The 19,172-nt window shown below is 38.6% G+C and overlaps 1 protein-coding gene across 1 annotated transcript in view; it reads left to right on the top strand.

Annotated features, from left to right (window-relative positions):
- Vta1 (vesicle trafficking 1) overlaps positions 1–19,172 on the top strand; it is a 52,087-nt gene that overhangs the window by 2,279 nt on the left and 30,636 nt on the right. Inside the window, exons 2-3 of the mRNA XM_021174648.1 lie at positions 15,518–15,612; positions 18,223–18,350. Of these exons, the coding sequence (XP_021030307.1) occupies positions 15,518–15,612; positions 18,223–18,350 (223 nt within the window). The remainder of the gene's footprint in view (positions 1–15,517; positions 15,613–18,222; positions 18,351–19,172) is intronic.

Genomic DNA, 19,172 nt, shown 5'->3' with positions numbered 1-19,172 from the left:
GTCTGTCAGTAGCTAGGATACATTCCAGTTTGCTAGGCCTTGATTTCTTTTGTGTTCTCACTTGGGATTTTTCTTTCTTAAGACTATAACTGGATCACTTATCAACTATAGAAACTTTTGTTGTTGATGCTATTTTATTATCACTATTGTGAAGTTTCTATTACATGTGTGCTATCCTTTTCCTTTTAACTGTCTTCTCTTAAAGCTTTCATATATTTCATTTGTGGTATGCTGAGTAAATCCTTAAGGCCTTTTCTTCCACATATCTGTTGCTTAACACAGCTATTGAGTTGACATCAGCATTCATTTTTTATTTCTGAGTACTGTTTGTTTTCAAATCTTTCTGCCCAGTTCTGGTAGTTTCTTAGTACTAAATTCCATCTTTAAACCTTTTAAGTTACATTCCTACACACATAACCTATATGCTGTAAAATCCAAAAAGGCTATTAATGTCACCATGATGACACAAGTAAAAAAATTCTCACTGAGAAATACTATCACGTGCTCCAGACTATTGAAATATATAACTTTCCTCCCAAGCCAGAGAGTTGGGTTCTGGGGAGATTGCTTACTATGCAAACATGAGAGAGAACTGAGTTCAGACCTCCAGCACCTGCATAAAAGATAGCATGAGTCTGGGAAGCGGGACCTGTAGAGACAAGGAGCTTACCTTCTGCCATATGACCCAGCCAGTGGGGATAAACTCCAGGTTCAGTAAGAGACCTTGTCTCAGAAAATAAGGCGGAAAGCAACCGAGAAAAACTCCCATCTTTTATCCCTGCCTTCATAGATGCCTGCAGAAGGATATACACACAAAATTATCTGCAGTCTCTGTGTATAAAATACTTATGAAACAAAACTATGTATTGACTTGTATCTCTAGTACAGATACTATTATAATTAGGAGTTTCTAAGAATATGACATCCAAAATACGTTATGTGTGTTATATTTATTACTGAGTAATTTTTAAAAAGTGATTCCTGGACTTAATAGGAATTCTCTTATTTTGTTTGGTTGTTGTTACCTTAGTAGTCTTACATTTCTAGGTTGCTTGCTCTTTTGTTCTCCTTTTAAATCAGAAGTTAATGCTAAAATATATATTAGATTATTTTTGTCCCTCTTTAGCAGTACTAAGGCATTTATTGTTTACTTGCTCGGGCTATTTAACATACTCATTGTAAAATAGTAAATACACCATAATTGAAAAATCTGTCCATTCCAAGAATGAATCTCATAAGTTTGTGTTGTGGTGGTGTGGGTTTTTCAAACATAGTCTATAGCTCTGGTTTCCCTCCAACTCAGCACAACTCACCTGAGTGCTGAGATTGCAGGTGTGAGAGCCCACGGCCAGCAAGTTCATTTTTAATTATGAGTTTTTCTCTTGAGGTCAGTTTTGATCCATGTGCAGGTGTAAGAAATAATACAGAGAAAGCCTGTTGTTCCCCAAAATGCCATATGACATCTCAGCCAGAATATTGAAATTGGTACAGTCCACCAATGTTTTTCTCAGATTTCCAAGTGTTACACATATTTATTTATGTGTATATACACTTAATTCTAAGCAGTTTTGTCAGTATTGGTTCCTATTCTTATCATCACAGTCTAGACACAACAGCCTAAGAATTCATTTCAGAAAGTATGACCTATTGGCAGTAAGGTGTTTGGCAAGAGAATGTCTAAACAGGATTTGTCCTTGGAATGCACTTGGTTTATTCACACAGATTCCTTATAAAATCGTGATAGTATCGAAGTTAAATAGGCATCTTCCCGAGTGGTGGACAGTTGTTTAGGCAGAAATGCTGCTGCAGGGTTCCAGTGCTGATTCTTCTCCAGCAAGGACTCTGAGAAGCGCAAAGCCTCCACCCACATCCACCATAAAGTCCTTCAGTGGTGGAGCACTGTAAGGATGGCACTTGATGGAAGTTCTGGAGGTCCTTGAAAGCATAGGCCAATTGCTAGGACTGACAAGTGGGCCCAGTGACAGAGCTGGAATGTTCAGTGGTCACCAAGGCCAAGGCCAAAGTCTCACAAAGTCTGCACAAAGTCTCAGGTCCTTTTACCAGTGGTATCAGCACAGAAGCTAGAGAAGCCATGTTTTGGGAGCAGTGTGATCCTAGAGACAATCTGGTAGCTTTGTGCTCTCAGGGCTCAGAGCTTGGGACTGGCTCACTAGCACATCAACAACACCTTGGAGTCATGTCATTAAAATATCAAGGCCTGTTCTGTGCTAGGCTCCTGTGTTTAAGGTATCTGAGCTGCCCGGTAGCCTGCCTAGAGCTGGCTTCTGAGGTAAAGCTCTTAATAGAGATGCCTAATTGCAAACTCAGTCATCATATTATTTCAAGTCACATAAAATGGTGTCTAAGTTACACAAAATGGTTTATATATTCCTTACATCCATCATGGTACCCTTTACCATATCTACATTGTTCTCCATGTATGTATGTATGTATGTATGTATGTATAGGCATATAATCTTTTATGTGTTTACTACAGCTTAGTAATTTAACTGATGAAGGACATTCAGGACATTTCCTATTCATATTATGAATAAAGCTAACAGGTCAACAAGAATTTCTCAGAGATAAAAAAAAAACTGAAATTGCAATTCTTTTATCATCTTAATTCCCACGTACAAGCAGTCTGAATAGCAGTGGTGCTGGGAATCTAAACTTAGATCCCCGTGCTTGCACAAGAACCTTACCATTGAGCCGTCTCCCCAGCCCCGATTCTTACAGATGTGAGATCCCTGTGACTAAGTGGACAAACTAATGAGGACAGAGTACTAGTTATTAACACTCAGCTTAACCAGGGTTCCCACTTGGTTTTTATATCAGCTTGATCTGAGCTAGAGTCATAGAGAACTTCAATTGAGAAAATGCTGACATCAGATTTGGCTGTAGGCAAGCCTGTAGAACATTTTCTTGGTTAGTGATTGATGAGGGAAGGCTCAGCCCATTGTGGGTGGTGCCATCCCTGGGCAGGTGGTGGTGGGAGCCTGTGGGGGACTTTTGGGATAGCATTGGAAATGTAAATGAAATAAAAACCTTAAAAAGAAAAAAACTAATGAATGAGCCCCACAAGTCAAATAGCTTTGATTTCCCTAAAAGATGCATATATATATATATATATTTGAGTTCTATTTTATTTTGTTTATGAAAATGTAAAAAAAGAAAAACCAAGCTGGAGGGTTAATGGGGGGGGGTTGTTTTCATAAGTCAACTGGTCAAAAGTTACTGCGCTGAATAAAGTTTGAGAACTAAAAAAAAGAAAGAAAGCAGGGTAAGCAAGCAGTGAGAAACAAGCCATTAAGCAGCACTCGTCTGTGGTCTCTGCATCAGCCCCTGCTGCAGGTTCCTGTTCTGTTTGAGTCCCTGTTCTGATGCTTTTGGGGATGAGCTATGAAGGGAATAAACCCTTTCTTCCCCGAGTTGCTTTTGGATATGGTGTTTCATCACAGCACTAGTAACCCCAACTAAGATAATCTGTAATAAGTATAAGTTAAACCAGTACCATATGTTAATATAAAAATTGAACTTGGTGCACGTTCAGTGGCATAGCTAAGTGAGTTGGCACAAACGTGTTGAAGATATTTTGGGAAAATTAAATATCTGCAGTTAAGTGGTTCCAGTTTGGGTAAATTCATGTTTAGGAAAAAGTCATGAATATTGCTTTAAGCAGAATTCCATCAAATATATATGATATATATCTTTTTTCCGTTAATAAAGCCAGAAAAGGTAAGAGTCCCTACAAACAACCGACACTGAAATATTTTGGACACTGCTAGATCTGCTCCTGTGGGTAACACTAAGTGCAGGAAGATCTTAACATTCTCGTTTGGTGAGCATCACCACCTACACCTGTACTCCTGGCACTCAGGTGAGTTGAGAGGAGCAAGAGTTCACAGCCAACCTGGGCTACATGAGAACCTGCCTCAGAAAAGCAGCAGTGCTAGGCAAATAGCTCCCTGTTTAGCAACTGCTAGCACATGTGGGGCCCAAGTACTGCACACGCTTTGCTGTAAAGGAGGTGTAAAATTTCAAAGCACAGAGTGGTGTGTGTGTGTGTGTAAATATATCACAAAAATATGTAAATACATATGAAAATAGTGACTTCACTGGAGAAATTATTGTTTAAAAAATGGCAAAGTACATTTTATAAGATGACAAGCTATGGGCTGGTGAGATGGCTCAGTGGGTAAGAGCACCCGACTGCTCTTCCGAAGGTCCAGAGTTCAAATCCCAGCAACCACATGGTGGCTCACAACCATCCGTAACGAGATCTGATGCCCTCTTCTGGAGTGTCTGAAGACAGCTACAGTGTACTTACATATAATAAATAAATAAATCTTTAAAAAAAAAAAGATGACAAGCTATATAAAAATGTAGAACAAAGAATAAGCAATAGCGTGTTCGTATATGTACGGCATTTTTGCTTCTGATTGCTTTTTCACTTTCTCTAAGTTGACATATTTCATATTGTAAAAATAAAACCATTAAAAACTGAAATCAAAACTATTAAAAGGCATAGGCAGTGAGGAGCCTCAAATGCTAATCAAAAATTAGCAGGGTCTTTTTAAGTCTCCCCACCCCCTTTCTTTAATAAAACCAGAAAATATTTGAGTCCTCACTAACAAAACTGTATTATAACAATTTTGACACCACCAGATTTGATACTATAGGCGGAATCCAGAAAGATCTCTTTTTAAGTTCACTGTAACTAAAAATATGAACATTCCAGTTTGGCTTTTAAAGATTCCTCTAGGGGGTGGCATTGTAAAACCATACACCTTCAGTGACCTTAAAAACAGTTTCTTGGGACTCCCTTTGTTTATGTGATCACAAAAAGATTAAGTAGTTTTTCCAGAAGTTGTGGATACATGCAACAGTTTCAGTCAAATATGATATAACATATTAAAGCAGAAATGTTTTTTATTCATTTTTTTACACCCCAGATTTTATTCCCTCTCCCCCCAGTTCCTCCCCCACATCAAACCTCCTGACTGTACCACATCCCATACCTCCTCCCTCCCCACCCCCATCTCCATGAGAATGTCTCCACCCCCCCACGCCCCACCCACCTGACCTCTAAACTCCCTGGGGCCTCCAGTCTCTGCTGTATATATGTGTTGGGGGCCTCATATCAGCTGGTGTATGCTGCCTGGTTGGTGGTCCAGTGTTTGAGAGATCTTGGGTCTGGGTAGGAGGGAGTCCAGGTTGACTGCTGATCCTCCTACAGGGTTACCCTCCTCCTCAGCTTCTTTAGCCTTTCAATCACAGGGGTCAGCAGCTTCTGTCCATTGGTTGGGTGCAAAAGCATCTGACTCCTTCAGCTGCTTGTTGGGTCTTCTGGAGTACAGGCATGCTAGATCCCTTTTTGTGAGCGCTCCATAGCCTCAGTAATAGTATCAGGCCTTGGGGCCTCCCCTTGAGCTGGATCCCACTTTGGGCCTGTCACTGGACCTTCTTTTCCTCAGACTTCTCTCCATTTCCATCCCTGCAGTTCTTTCAGACAGGAACAATTATAGGTCAGAGTTGTGGCTGTGGGATGGCAACCCTCTCCATCATTTGATGCCCTGTCTTCCTGCTGGAGGTGGGTTCCTTAAGTTCCCTCTCCTACTGTCAGGCATTTCATCTCAGGACCCTTTGAGTGCTGAGAGTCACTAACCTCCCAGGTCTCTGGTACATTCTGGAGGGCCACCCCCAACCTCCTACCTCCTGAGGCTGCCTATTTCCATTCTTTCTGGTGGCCCTCAGGGCATCAGTTCTTTCCCTCACCCAATACCAGATCAGGTTCCCCTCTCCCCACACACACACCCCTAGTCCCCCCTCCCTTCCATCCCAGGTCACTCCCTCCCTCCTCCTTACTTGTGATTGCTTTCTTTTCCCTCCCAAGTAGGACTGAGGCATCCTCACTTGGACCCTTCATCCTGTTGACCTTTTTGAAGTCGTCTGTAGACTGTATCTTGGGTATTCTGACCTTTTTTTTTTCTTTCTTTCTTTCTTTCTTTCTTTCTTTTTTTTTTTTTTTTTTTTCTTTCTCCTTTTTGAAGTCGTCTGTAGACTGTATCTTGGGTATTCTGACCTTTTTTCTTTTTCTTTCTTTCTTTCTTTCTTTCTTTCTTTCTTTCTTTTTTTTTTTTTTTTGGCTAATATCTACATATTAGTGAGTACATACCATGCATGTCCTTTTGGGTCTGAGTTATCTCACTCAGGGTGATATTTTCTAGTTCCATCCATTTGCCTGCAAAACTCAAGATGTTGTTGTTCTTAATAGCTGAGTAGTATTCCATTGTGTAAATGAACCACATTTTCTGTATCCGTTTTTCTGTCATGGGACATCTGGGTTGTTTCCAGCTTCTGGCTATCACAAATAAGGTGATATGAATATAGTGGAACATGTGCTTCTGGGCATGGTGGGCATCTTTTAGGTATATTCCCAAGAGTGATATAGCTGGGTCTTCCAGTTTTCTGAGGAATCTCCAGACTGATTTCCAAAGTGGTTTTACCAGCTTACAATCCCACCAGCAATAGAGGAGTGTGCCTCTTTCTCCACATCCTCACCAGCATGTGTTGCATTATTTATATTTGTGCAGGCATAAGGACACCCATGTTTTGTTCTATATTGTAATCATTTTAGTAATTCGAATATTCTCCTTTGTTTAAATAAAGCTCTTCAGAAAAAAGCTGGGATTGCAGGAATACAGTCTGTGCAACCCCTCAACTTTAATTTCCTTCTTTGCCATCCCAGAGAATTCAAGCCAGTTGGTACTGCTTGCTTTTCATAATAGTTACATTTGACTGCTCAGAGGTGAAAACCTGCATCCTTTTTGAATAGCAGCAGACTATCTATAATAGGCTTCAGTAGATATGCTTGCTAAATTCTACTTCATTTAGCTGTTACGGGTTACTTTTTTTTTATACTTGGGCTTATCAAGTTTTGAGGAGGGAGTGCTTGTGTTTATTGAGACTCAATTTATTACCATTTCCTTTTGAAAAGAGGGCTGGACATCATGGAAGAGCAATTCTTTGTTGACAGGACTACCTGGCACATTTTAGAAAGTTATTGTTAAGTGGCTACAATTCCCCCACACTGCACTCACTGGGAAAGTGAGTAATGTGCTTACCATACAAGCATGACGACCCAACTTTGATTGCTAACACCCACATAAAAGCCAGGCAAGACAGAGTTCCTCTGTAATCCCAGCACTCAAAATGCAGAGACAGGTGGATATCAGGAACTGATTGGGCAGCCAGACTATTTAATTCGAAAGCTCTAGGTTCAGTTAAGAGACCTTGGCTCAAAAGAAAACAGAAAAACAAACAAAAATGTGGGGGACATTGAAGGTAAACACCGAAAATTGCCTTTAATATTTATATGCACGTAACTCACAATGCTCCCCCATGTTTTTCCTGCTCCCTCTAGAAGCAATAGACAGTACTGTTTTGCCACCTTTGAGAAACATATGTCAAAATAATGCATGGGTTTTGTTTTGATTTTGAGAAACTTTCTAATACTTATAAAAGAATAAAGAATCACTCACCCTCCTTCTTACAGTCACTACACATACTGTTTGTGTGAAGTGACTAAAATGTAACACGGTGTGCAAATGCACACCTGCAGTCTTCTGTAACTTTATGTGCCAGCTGACATCCTTAGGCTTCAGTTCTTTTGAGGGAAAAAAATGCTTGATTATGTCCGAAGGGAAGGTTATGAACCATACAGCTCTGAAGTGGGACAGTGTCCAAATGGAAGGGCATCCTGAGACACAGGAGCCTAGGAGCCACACACTTCTGAGAGAAAGCCTTCCCAGGAAGCAGAGATGTTGCAGCTCCATCCTGATTTTTATGATGGTTGTGCTTCTTTATATTCCCATTCACGGTGCATGAATGTGACCCCCACAATCACCAGCATTGGCTGGTTTTCCTCTTAGCCATTCTGATTGAGATAAGGTGAAGAACCCTCAATGTAGTTTTGACTTACATTTCCACAATGAATGACAATGTTGAAATGTTTTTATTTGTTGATTAACCCTTGAGTAGTTTTGAACAACACGCATTTGTTCATTGATTTCTTAGATTTTTTAATATTCTATATATCCTGAATATTAATTTCCCAGATGTATAGATAGCAAAGATTTTCTTGTGTTCTGCAGGTTGTCTCTTGTTTGGTAATTACTTTGCTGTGTAATCTTATGTAATTAACATTTGTCAATTCTTGATATTCTTCTCTAAGCTATTTTGAATCCTGTTCTTAAAGTCTTTGCCTATGCCTCTGATTTGAAGGGTTTCCCCTGTGATTTCAAGGCTTTAATTGGGAACTTGGATCTATTTTCAGTTGAGATTCAGAGCCATAGAGACAGAGATTGACACTTTTACATCTGACTGTCCAGGTTCCCAGTACAATATGTTTAAGAGTCCATCTTGTCTCTGACATACAGTTTTTGTACCTTTGAGAATCAGATGGCAGGAAGTGTTCATTTTATTAGTAATCTTGGACCAAAAGTAACATTAGCTTCACAATATTTTTTGTGGTGAACTACTTTGATGTTACCACTTTTAAATGATTGTGGAAATGCATGATTCTTAAATACTCACTTAATGCTAGTTTTCTTTAAGTTACTATTACTCCAGATCAATGGAGTCTTGAAGAACATATACTTTTGAGTCTTCTATTTTTAACTGGAGTAAGTCATTTGTATTACTAATTACTAGTGTGCTTGAATTCAAATACTCTTACAAAAACCCGAAATGTCAAATACAACACTGATAGCAAGAATATCTGACTCTTTGACAGATAATTGGGGTACTCTTTGGTGTGGTAGGGGGCAAGAGTATGTGCGTATAAATGAGTGTTTTTACCTGCCTGTTTGTCAGTGTAGCATATGAATGCAGTGCCTTCAAAGGCCAGAAGAAGGCATCAAATCACCTAGAATTGAAATTACTGAGTGTTGTGCTCCTCCTTGTAGGTGCTGAGAATAGAACTCAGAACAACTGGAGTGCTCTTAACCACTAAGCCATCTCTCCAGTCCTCTCGAGCATTTGTTTTGTGTAAGAATTCTGTCAGTCTCTTAATAATATTTATAATATAATTAATAAGTATTTCTTATTTATTAGTAACCATTATAAATTTGCATTAAGGCATTATAGTCTGCCATCATACATTATATAACTTTACACATAAAGTATTTATTGTTTTTTTCCTGCCTTTTCCCTATAGTTGGTATAGTGTTCATACATATGTCATATACCCTGTATTTTTATGTTACTTTTTATTTTATATTTTTTATATTTTTACTTTTAACCATTATTCTATAAAGTGAGAAGCCAATTTTTCCTGTGTTTGACCATATAAGTACCATTTTCACCAGTCTCCTTCCTTTTTGAATGATGGCATTCCTTTTTCTCCCAGAACTCTGTCTGCCATTTCCTTCTTCATTCCATGCTGAGATTACTTCAGCCTCTGCTGCAGGAAGTGAGCTTTCACCTCAGCCTTTCTTTTTGACAGATGCACTTGCAGTATACTGGACTTGACAGTTTGTTTTTCCTTCCACCTCCTTTTGGAGGCCTTTCTGGCTGGATCCCTTCATTTGGAATCTAGTCACATGTAAGCTAGACACCTGACACTTTCCTGGACCAACAGAGGCTGGCTTCTAGGTTGTTTGTCTTTCTTCTTTTCTTAAGATTGTTTTCTCCGGGTTTTATTTTGATGCTATTTCTAAGGCTCATTAACACACACACACACACACATACACCCTCTTCTTCCCTCCTTCCCTCCCTCCCTTCCTCTCTCCATCTCTCCCTCTCTTTTGCTCTCTATGGTTATACTGTACTGCTAATCATATTAAGTAAATTTTCACTTTGGATGAGTTTTTCTAGGTGTTACATTTGAGTCCCTTTGTGTATATTTCTCTTTTTCTTCTCTGTACTAGTTTTTGTTTGTTTGTATTTTTTTTAAATGCTTTAATATTAGTTCCCTAGTATTTGATTGTCATCTGATATTTCCTTCATTTTAACATCGCTTGATCTGTTTGAATTGTTGGCTTACTGCTTTATTCGTCATATTTTCACACCTGTATGCTTAGTAATTCTTGCTTGGACATAGGACACTTTGAAAAGATTTGATCTGGCCAACATTCAAGGTATTTGTGGTTCCTTGGATCGTCTGTGCTTTGTTCTTTTGTTTGTTTCCCAGTAATGTCACCATTGTTGTTTCTAGTTCTGTGTGGAGCATGGGTACAGTAGCCTTTGGAGAGGATGAATAAAACAGGTTTTTCTTTAGGGACAGGTTAGCCCTATTACTAAAGTGTGGTTTTGGAGTCTCCTGAATATTCTGGATAACTCTCCAGGACTCTCCACGGTCTAGTTGGACCATAAATGTATTCTAGCACACTGTGTATGCTTGAGAAGAGGTAGACACGTAGCCTTTGTGCATTCTTTGGCCCTGTGGAATTTCCCCCTGCACAGACCTGTAGTAGTGTTCAGCCAACTTCAAATGTTTGGCTGTACAAACCAATGAACTTCTTTTTGTATAGGTTCCTCCAGGTCATTACTCTGGCCTTCAACTTAAAACTGCCTCATTCTCCCTGAACTCTTTGTTGTTGTTGTTCTTGTTTTTAATTTAATTAATTATTTATTTTACTTATTCACTTTATACATACTGCTTACTGCAGTATGTCTGGTCTCCTGGTCACCCCCTCCCACAATTCTCCCCCCATCCCCACTCCTTTCTCAAGACAGATAGAGGGAGGGAACTGAGTGGGAAAGGGGATGGGGGCTCAGGATCAGGATGTGGGGATGGACAGGAGGGATGGACAGATGGCCATCAGAATGAGTGGAAATCTGCAACTGACAGGGGTGGGGAGGTAGAGCATATCTCCAGGAAGACAGAGAGCTGGGATAAGGGAAGCTCCTAGTGAACTGTTTTTCCCAGTTCAACCAGAAGACGTGCTGTCCTTGCTTGGAACTGTTGTCCTTCCTCTGGAGTTTAAATGTGCTCCTGCACAGTGCTGGGCTGATCTTAGGTGTTCATGCTTGTGTCTTTTCTCTAGATACCATGGATGGTTTCTGCTGTTAGGAAATGTTTTTTATGTATTTTGTTCAGATATCTTTCTAAGGCCTAGGCTGGCCTTGAAATCATTCAGTTTCACAGGCCAGCTTTGAACCTGGCAATTCTCTTGCCTCAGCCTTAAAAGTACAGGTCTGCTCCCCCCAGTGTAGCTTGTGATGTCATGCAATGCCTGCTGTGCATCAGCACAATGCTACTCCCGAATCTTACATGTGAGCATTGGCTGATTTAGTACATATTTTAAAACCTAGGTGTATTAATTCATAAGTAGTTGTATCATGACAGGAGCTTCAAAATCCTTGTTTGATGAAGGGTGAATATACACCCATTATTAGACATTCATTTATTCTGCCTTCCTTGTTTATTCTTTTGTTTTGATTTGTGTCAAACTTTGTATATTGTCAGGGAAAGAGATTGTTGCTGCAGTTTTACTTTGGAAAGTAGTAAAATTATACCTGCTATAAAACAGTGCACAGAGCCAGGCAGTGGTGGTGCACGCCTTTAATCCCAGCACTTGGGAGGCAGAGGCAGGCAGATTTCTGAGTTGGAGGCCAGCCTGGTCTACAGTGTGAGTTCTAGGACAGCCAGAGCTACACAGAGAAACCCTGTCTCAAAAAACAAACAAACAAACAACCCCCCCAAAAACAGTGCATATAATTCAGTGTTTGACTCAGTAGTTACTGCACAAAGGATAATACTGAGCATATAGCAGGTACATACTTGAAATAGTATAGTATTTTCAGTTTTATTTTTTGAAATAAATTTTGTTTTTAAATGTCAATATATATTCTAGTATTCCAATGCCATGTTCTTTTAATATAATATTTTAATATAGTAAAACCTTATTTTTCACTGGGGTGTGTGTGTGTGTGTGTACATATATATTAAAATTTTATACTTACATCATGTTAGGCATTTTTACATTTCTCTTGGATAAGCAAGATGTTAGAATATTTATGTTCAGAGTCTGAAACCTTGAATAATGCATACTTTCATGATTAGTGAATGTTTCTCTCCTGAATGCCTCACATTAAACTAAAGTTGGGATGGAAAGTACTTAATCCTTTTGCAAACATACCTCATTACTCATCATCACATAATATTTATTTATAAAAACAAACAAAAAGAGACCATGAATTTGAAAAAGGGTGGGGTGGAGGTGTATGTGGAAGTGGGGAAGGCTGCCATTATAATCTCAGAAAACAATTAAATTATCCATCTCTCTTGCCTAGAAGAAATTCCAACATGAAATATCCTTGTAGACAATGTTAGCTACACACATTTGTTCTACCTTAATAGGTGTTTTCAGTGTTGCACATTAATTTTTATTGCATTTCTGTTTCTCTTATGAATTGGTTGTCTCAGACATCTCTTTGAAAGTGATCCTTTTTTCATCCATATGGCAAAAGATGCTTTCTAATATTCTTTCATACAGAGATTTAAGGTTTTTGGTTTTTTTTTAAATCAGTATTGGAGAATGTATCTTCTATTACTTATTTCAAACTTCAAATTGTAAGACACTTAACTAATACATAAATGTTAAATCAGAGTCTGAGAGGATCTAGTGAGTCCCAGGCCAGCCTGACATGCATAGCAAGATTCTTATCTCAAAAAGCCAAAAGAAAAATGCATTGTAAAATTAAATATGGTTGCAAAGATAGCTGAAAGTAGAAAGATAATTTAAAAGTGGAAAGATTCTCAAGAACTGGAAGCCTGGAGTAGTGCATATAGTTAAGTGTTAGAAGAACAGAGTATTGCATTCACAGCTGTGCTCGACAGACTTCCTTCCCCTGTGTGTATCCGCTGGAGATGCTGGAGATGCTAATTCAGTTGTGGAATGGCAGTGTGTGAGCAGAGGTCCGTCAGTATGCCGCTTTACATTTGAATTAGATTGGGTTGCTTATTACAGAGGATTCAAACTAATGATCCAGTTAAACAAGGATTTACTCCCTGATTAAAAGAAAGACTTGTTAGCAGTACACATTGTCGGTGAATCTCCATGAAGTTACTAGGGCCCCGAGCTAGTGTAGTTTCAGAGCTAGCAACTAGCACATTGCAAAGGCTGCATATAGTTCAAGGTGAACACGAGAGTTACGAAGTGGTAGTGTTCTAGATGGCAAGGAAGAGATGAAGGAAGTGAGATCTTTCCCTGCCTTTTATGGCTGGAGAGAGACTTTATGAAAGTTGCTCCCAGCAGTTTCTGGTTCTGTAAACTTAGGTTTAGTTCTTATATAAGGCCGTACTTTTGTTTTGAGCATAGCAAAAAGATGGGAAGCTGCCATACGAGAAGGCACCCAGCAATCTCTGCTATAGTAGTATCCATGTAACCAGGAAAGTTTCAGCAGTATCCCAGATGGACAAGGAAAGACCCTGAGATCCACAGGTCATTGCAGACATGATAATATTGGGTGGCAGAGGACACAAGCAGCCCAAGAGAGTTGGGAAGACACTGGAGAGAGAGTAAATTAGATAACAGCAGAATTTGTAAATCACAGATAGGCAGTGGGGGGGGGGGGGCGTGGATTTAAAACATAATGGTTACCTGAGGACTACAATCCTGATGCCCTGAAGTGATAGCACGTTTCAGGACGAAGCGGGGACCAAGGAAACATTCACACTCGGTGGATGTTAATTCTAAAGCAGTATGTGAAGAAGAAGCTTGGCCTAGATTAGGGCCAAAAAATATTTGATTGCTGGAAAAAATGGTGTACAGTTTGTCACATTTTTCTTCTACCCTGAAGGACTAGAAATATGTATTGAACACCAATCTCCAATAATATTGTCTATAATTTATTAACTTTAAATGAATGTATAAAAGTAAATATTTTAGAGGACTGAGTTATACAGGTGCTTGCATATATCATAGAAATAACTATATAGTGGTACTTTGTTTTAAACACACCTTCAAGTATCTCTAGGTGAAAATGGCACTAGGGAGAGCTACTTCTCGTTTTTCTCTAACCCGAGGAACTTTCAGATATGTGCATGGGAAGTACAGTAACATAAAATTAATTGTAACAGTTAACTTTTAGAACTGCCTCAGTGTGTGTTTGCTAGAAGAACCCATGTGTGCTGTGAAACAGTCCTGTAATCTCCAGGACATGCTGAGTTTGTAGAAGGAGGAATTGCAGACTTTGTGTGTATGTTGATCCTGTAAAGTCACCACCATAAAGATTTCTAGTTCTCCACACTGGAAACTGTTGAAACTGGGATGTTTGATAAAGAGGGCTTCAGTTTTAGCCTTATCTCAGACGCTTTTATTAGTTTTTAAAGAGGTTTATTTATTTAAAGGGAAAGAGTACATTGAAATAACTGAACCAGCTCTTCCTATCAACTTCAGCTCTAGCCTCTGATGGCACCACCCTAACCCAAGTTGTCTATCAGCTCCACTAACTTGGCAAGCACTCTTTACATGGAATTGTATTTTATGTTGCTTTGTCTTGTCGAGTCTTGTCTCTTAACGCTTTGACTCACCAGTTAAATTATATATCCTTTTGACACTATAGGACTACCTAGTTTTTTATTTGTTTTTAACATGTTGGGAAAAGAAGGCCTTACTTGTAAAGATGTATTAACATGATGCCTGTCTTGCATTTTTAGGTAAGATTTTGTGTTTTTTTTATAAATAAAATCCATAAGAAATCTAATCTTTATTTTAAATTTATATGGATTCTGATTTTCTTACTAGGAAAAATATTTTAAACATTCAGTCACTTAAAGGTAATATTTAAAGTATAAAAGTTCAGGTGCTTCCCATCTCAAAAGCTGGTGCTTTTAAAAGTCCAGAAAGCTGGACCAAAGGTAAAGCCTAGAGCCAAGAAAGCAGTGTGGTTGGCGTGTTTCAACAGGCAGAACTGGAGACAAGAATACTGAAGATCGGTGTTCACAGTCTTGCTGTGTGTTCTGGAAAGGGCGTGTAGGAGAAGACATATTCAGCTGCTAAGTTGTGAAGACTAAGACAGTTCACACACCAGTTGCTAGGAACAAGAGTGGTGGTTCCTTAGCTTGTGTGCTCAGCAAAATGCCGAGTTGTTTTTTCTACTCAGGAGATGATGCAAAGACTCTGGAGCCTCAGGGGCAAAAAAAAAAAAAAAGAAAAAGCCCTGCTGTAAGCACAACTCATAGTGTCCTAGTGTCCAGTCAGCAGTGCTTACCTCAAGAACAGCAACTACACAAGATGGTGAGATAGATGTAATGGAAAAAAGAAAATGCAAAATTATCAAACAGCTAAGATTGATCAAAAAGCTGTGGGCTTATATGTTTTGCCAAAAATCAAAGCTGTTCCCCAGGTCCAGGTCTGTAGACTGTTCACTTATATCCTAACCAATGGAAGTTATCCTTAAGAATGGGTGTTGTAAATTTCTTAACCATGGACCTAATTAAATATCTGATGAATTTTTTTAAAGTATAGAAATTTAAAGCCAACATGTGTTTTTCTCTTCTGTGTAGGTCGTTTATATGCTATGCAAACTGGAATGAAGATTGATAGTAAAACTCCTGAGTGTCGTAAATTTTTATCAAAGCTAATGGATCAGTTAGAAGCTGTAAGTTACACACTACTAACTTATTATCTGGCTGTTTTATATGGCATTTTATTTTGTATGTTTGTGCATGTATTTTCTGTTATTTCAATTCTTCCCCTAACTACACTTAGCAATGTCACATTCTACCTGGAGAAAAATGAGTAATCTTAAAAGCCCACACCATATCCAGGGGAGTCTCAGGTGTAAAGCAGGCCCACGTCCACATTCCCATAGATGGCTTTCTGCTCATCCTTTCATAAGTAGCAAGGCCTTCGCTGCCTTCCTTCACATAATCATGTGGAGTGTTGAGTGAAGAACTCTTAATAGCTCTTACTGTAATAAAGTGGGCTATTTAGTGAAAGGAATCATGAAGAAAGAGGTACCAATTGCTTATTCTCTTTCCCTTTTCCTTGCTGGAAGCCACATACCTTCCTCTACTTGTTGGACAGTGGTGGAGCAGCTAACACCTCTGACCCTTCGGTAGGGTTTAACTTCACAGGTTACTGTGCAGATCGATTGAGGGGAAATGGAGTTGTTAAATTGGATGTCATTGAATAAAGAATGCAATGCCAGCCATGAATAGTCTTAGTAATCAGGGTTTACTCCTTTGCCCTGCTCTCCAGGTGTTATGGCTGGTTTGTATTGGCACTTGACGTAGCTTAAGTCACTGGAAGAGGGAAACTCAGTTGAATTGCTTTGATGAAATTGGCCTGTGGGCGTGTCTATGAAGAATTGTCTTGATTAATAATTGATGCAGGAGGTCTCAGCCCACTGTGGATGATACCATACTTACTTAGGCAGATGGGTATGTAAGAAAACTTACCGAAGAGAACCAGAGAGCAAGCCAGTTACAAACATTCTTTCATAGTTTCTGCTCTAGATTTTGCCTTCAATTCCTGCCCTGACTTTCCTTAAAGATGGATTGTGACCTGGAAATGTAAGCCAAATAAACCTTTCCTCAAGTTGCTTTTGGTCATTGTTTTTATCACAGCAACAAAAACGTAGAGCCCAGTTGTCATTGGCAGCCATAGATATTGTGCCCTCCCTCTCTGACTTGCTGTGGCTGTCTCCTGGTTTCTAGTGTGGCTTCCATGATTGCAAGGTGAATTAGAGTGCTATGGCAGAGGTGCTGTTGGGGAAGATGGGGAATGACTCACACATAGAATTTGTAAAATTCCTCCTTTCACAGGCATCCGTACAGAATATGTCTCTTTCACACTAATAATAACAACTAAGATAAAAATTCAGGATGAGCAGAACTCAGTTCTTTGCAATTCATATAGTCACATTTATATAGGGACTCACCTGGAGTTTAAATGACATCAGGTAAGTTCATTCATATGAATGCATATCTCTATGATACATTGTTTGCATTATACTCTAAAGCCATCAAACATGTTGTGGTTTTATCAGAATTTTTTGCTTGATGAGAATAAAATGAAGTGGTGTGTTCTCATGAATTTTTTTAGATCTAAATCTGGTTTTGCAAGTCTTTTTTCAGCTTGAACACAGTAAATTGTATTCTGTGAGCATTTGAGTGGTTTTTTTCTACTGTTTTTTCAGAATCAGATTAGTCAAAATTACCTTAAATTACAACATTACATATATCACTTCTGATCTTTAAATTATTCTATTTTAATTTTTAAAGTTTTACTTTAGCTTGCTTAGTAGCCAAGCCTGATATCATGAGTATGCGTGTATGCACACACATGAGTGTGTTTGTATGCATGCATGTGTTCCACATGTGTGTAGTGCCTGCAGAGACCAGAAGAGGGCATCAGATCCCCTAGAACTTGAGTGACAGATTATTGTAAGCTATCTTGTGGGTGCTGGGAACTGAGCCCATGTCTTCTGCAAGAACAGTAAGTGCTCTCAATCCCTGAGTTACCTACCTCTCCAGTCAGACTCTAATAGAAGTAGTGTAATAATATGCTTGCCTGAATCGGATAATCTCAAAAGAATTTTATTTCAATAACATGGTCCTAGATGAGAAAAACAGAAGCTCTTTTGATTGTAAATATTTCAGATTGCTATATATGCAGTGGAGGGATATGCAGACTAAAAGTCTGCATAGCTGAAGTTCTGTTGACAGGGACTGTACATGTTTAAGTATAAAATAATCTGGTAATGAGTTTGTCACTGTATACTGATCAAATAGATTGCTGTGAGCTCACCTTTAAACTGGTTCTGAGGCACTATTTTAGGGCACAGAAGCTTCTAGTCTTCTTTTTATATTTGATACAAACTGAAATGGGTCAAAGTTAAATTTTAAATTATGTGCTTGAGAAGTTTCTAGTTCCATTTTAGGGTAGTTGTTAGGGACTTGGTAATATTTAGGAGGTTTTGATTCTTCACCAGTACACGTGGCAATGTTGTCTTTTATTTTTGGTTGTTTTTATCTTTAGACCTCAACTGTACCTCTACATTTTCATCCCTGTGAGGGAATCGGGCTTTGGTTTGAATACAGGAGACTGGTGTAGACCCATTTTTATTTTTATAAGGTTTACTGTTACAGCTTTAATTGAAATGAATATAAAGTAATTTACTTAAAATAATTATTAGAATTACTTGTGCATAAGTAGACCCTTCTGAGAATACAAATCATGAGCTATATGTCTGATTTTATTTTAGCTTAAAAAACAGTTGGGGGATAATGAAGCTGTTACTCAAGAAATAGTTGGTTGTGCCCATTTGGAAAATTATGCTTTGAAAATGTTTTTGTATGCAGACAATGAAGATCGAGCTGGACGATTTCACAAGTAAGTAAGCACAGGAAAATACGAATGCTTTTACAAGTTTGTCTACCTTCTGACCAGAGTTACACAACTTCTAGTTGAATTCTTTCTGACCACCCAAGTAACGGTTTATATATTGTGGAATTGTAAATCCACAATGATTTTTTAGGTTACAGATGTGGGCCTTTCTACTTAAAGAAAATAACTTTTGGACCTAGCTATTTCAAACTTATTTCTCAGTAAATTTATCCCAATTAGCCATTCTTTACATTTAGTAAAAATAGTCAAAACAAGTTTGTCTTGATGGCAGTAAATTTTAAAAACATTCCATTGTAGCTGGGTGTGGTGGCACATAGCTATTCTGAGACCAACAGAGGTTGCGTGGCAAGACACTGCTTCAACAAGTGTGAACACAAAAACCAAAAAAGAGTACTATACCAACCAACTTAGCTGACTCATTAGTCATTATTATAATAGTTAAAACCACATTAGTCATTATTATAATAGTTAAAACCATGGAAATAGACTGTGGTCTGATAGAGAGTCAGGCCATGCTCGACAGTCCTAAAAAAAAGCAAACTCCACAATAAAACCTTGCAGCATTTACTTAGAGTGTGTTAGTGCCTTCTGATAATACTAGCAATTGATTCCCATTGTGTTCTTGGAACAGATTTTATTTTAAACATTAATTTCAGTATTTTTAAAAGACTTTTTTTCTTTTTTTTTTAATGTTACATAACCCTTTATTTTTTTAATATATTTTATTATGTATTTTCCTCAATTACATTTCCAGTGCTATCCCAAAAGTCCCCCATACCCTCCCCCCTCTCCCTCATTTCCCTACCC

The sequence above is a fragment of the Mus caroli genome, chromosome 10 (assembly GCF_900094665.2).
Source record: "Mus caroli chromosome 10, CAROLI_EIJ_v1.1, whole genome shotgun sequence".
NCBI classification, from domain to species: Eukaryota; Metazoa; Chordata; class Mammalia; order Rodentia; family Muridae; genus Mus; species Mus caroli.
Note: the sequence above shows the minus strand (reverse complement) of the source record. Positions and strands in the feature narration are given on the sequence as shown.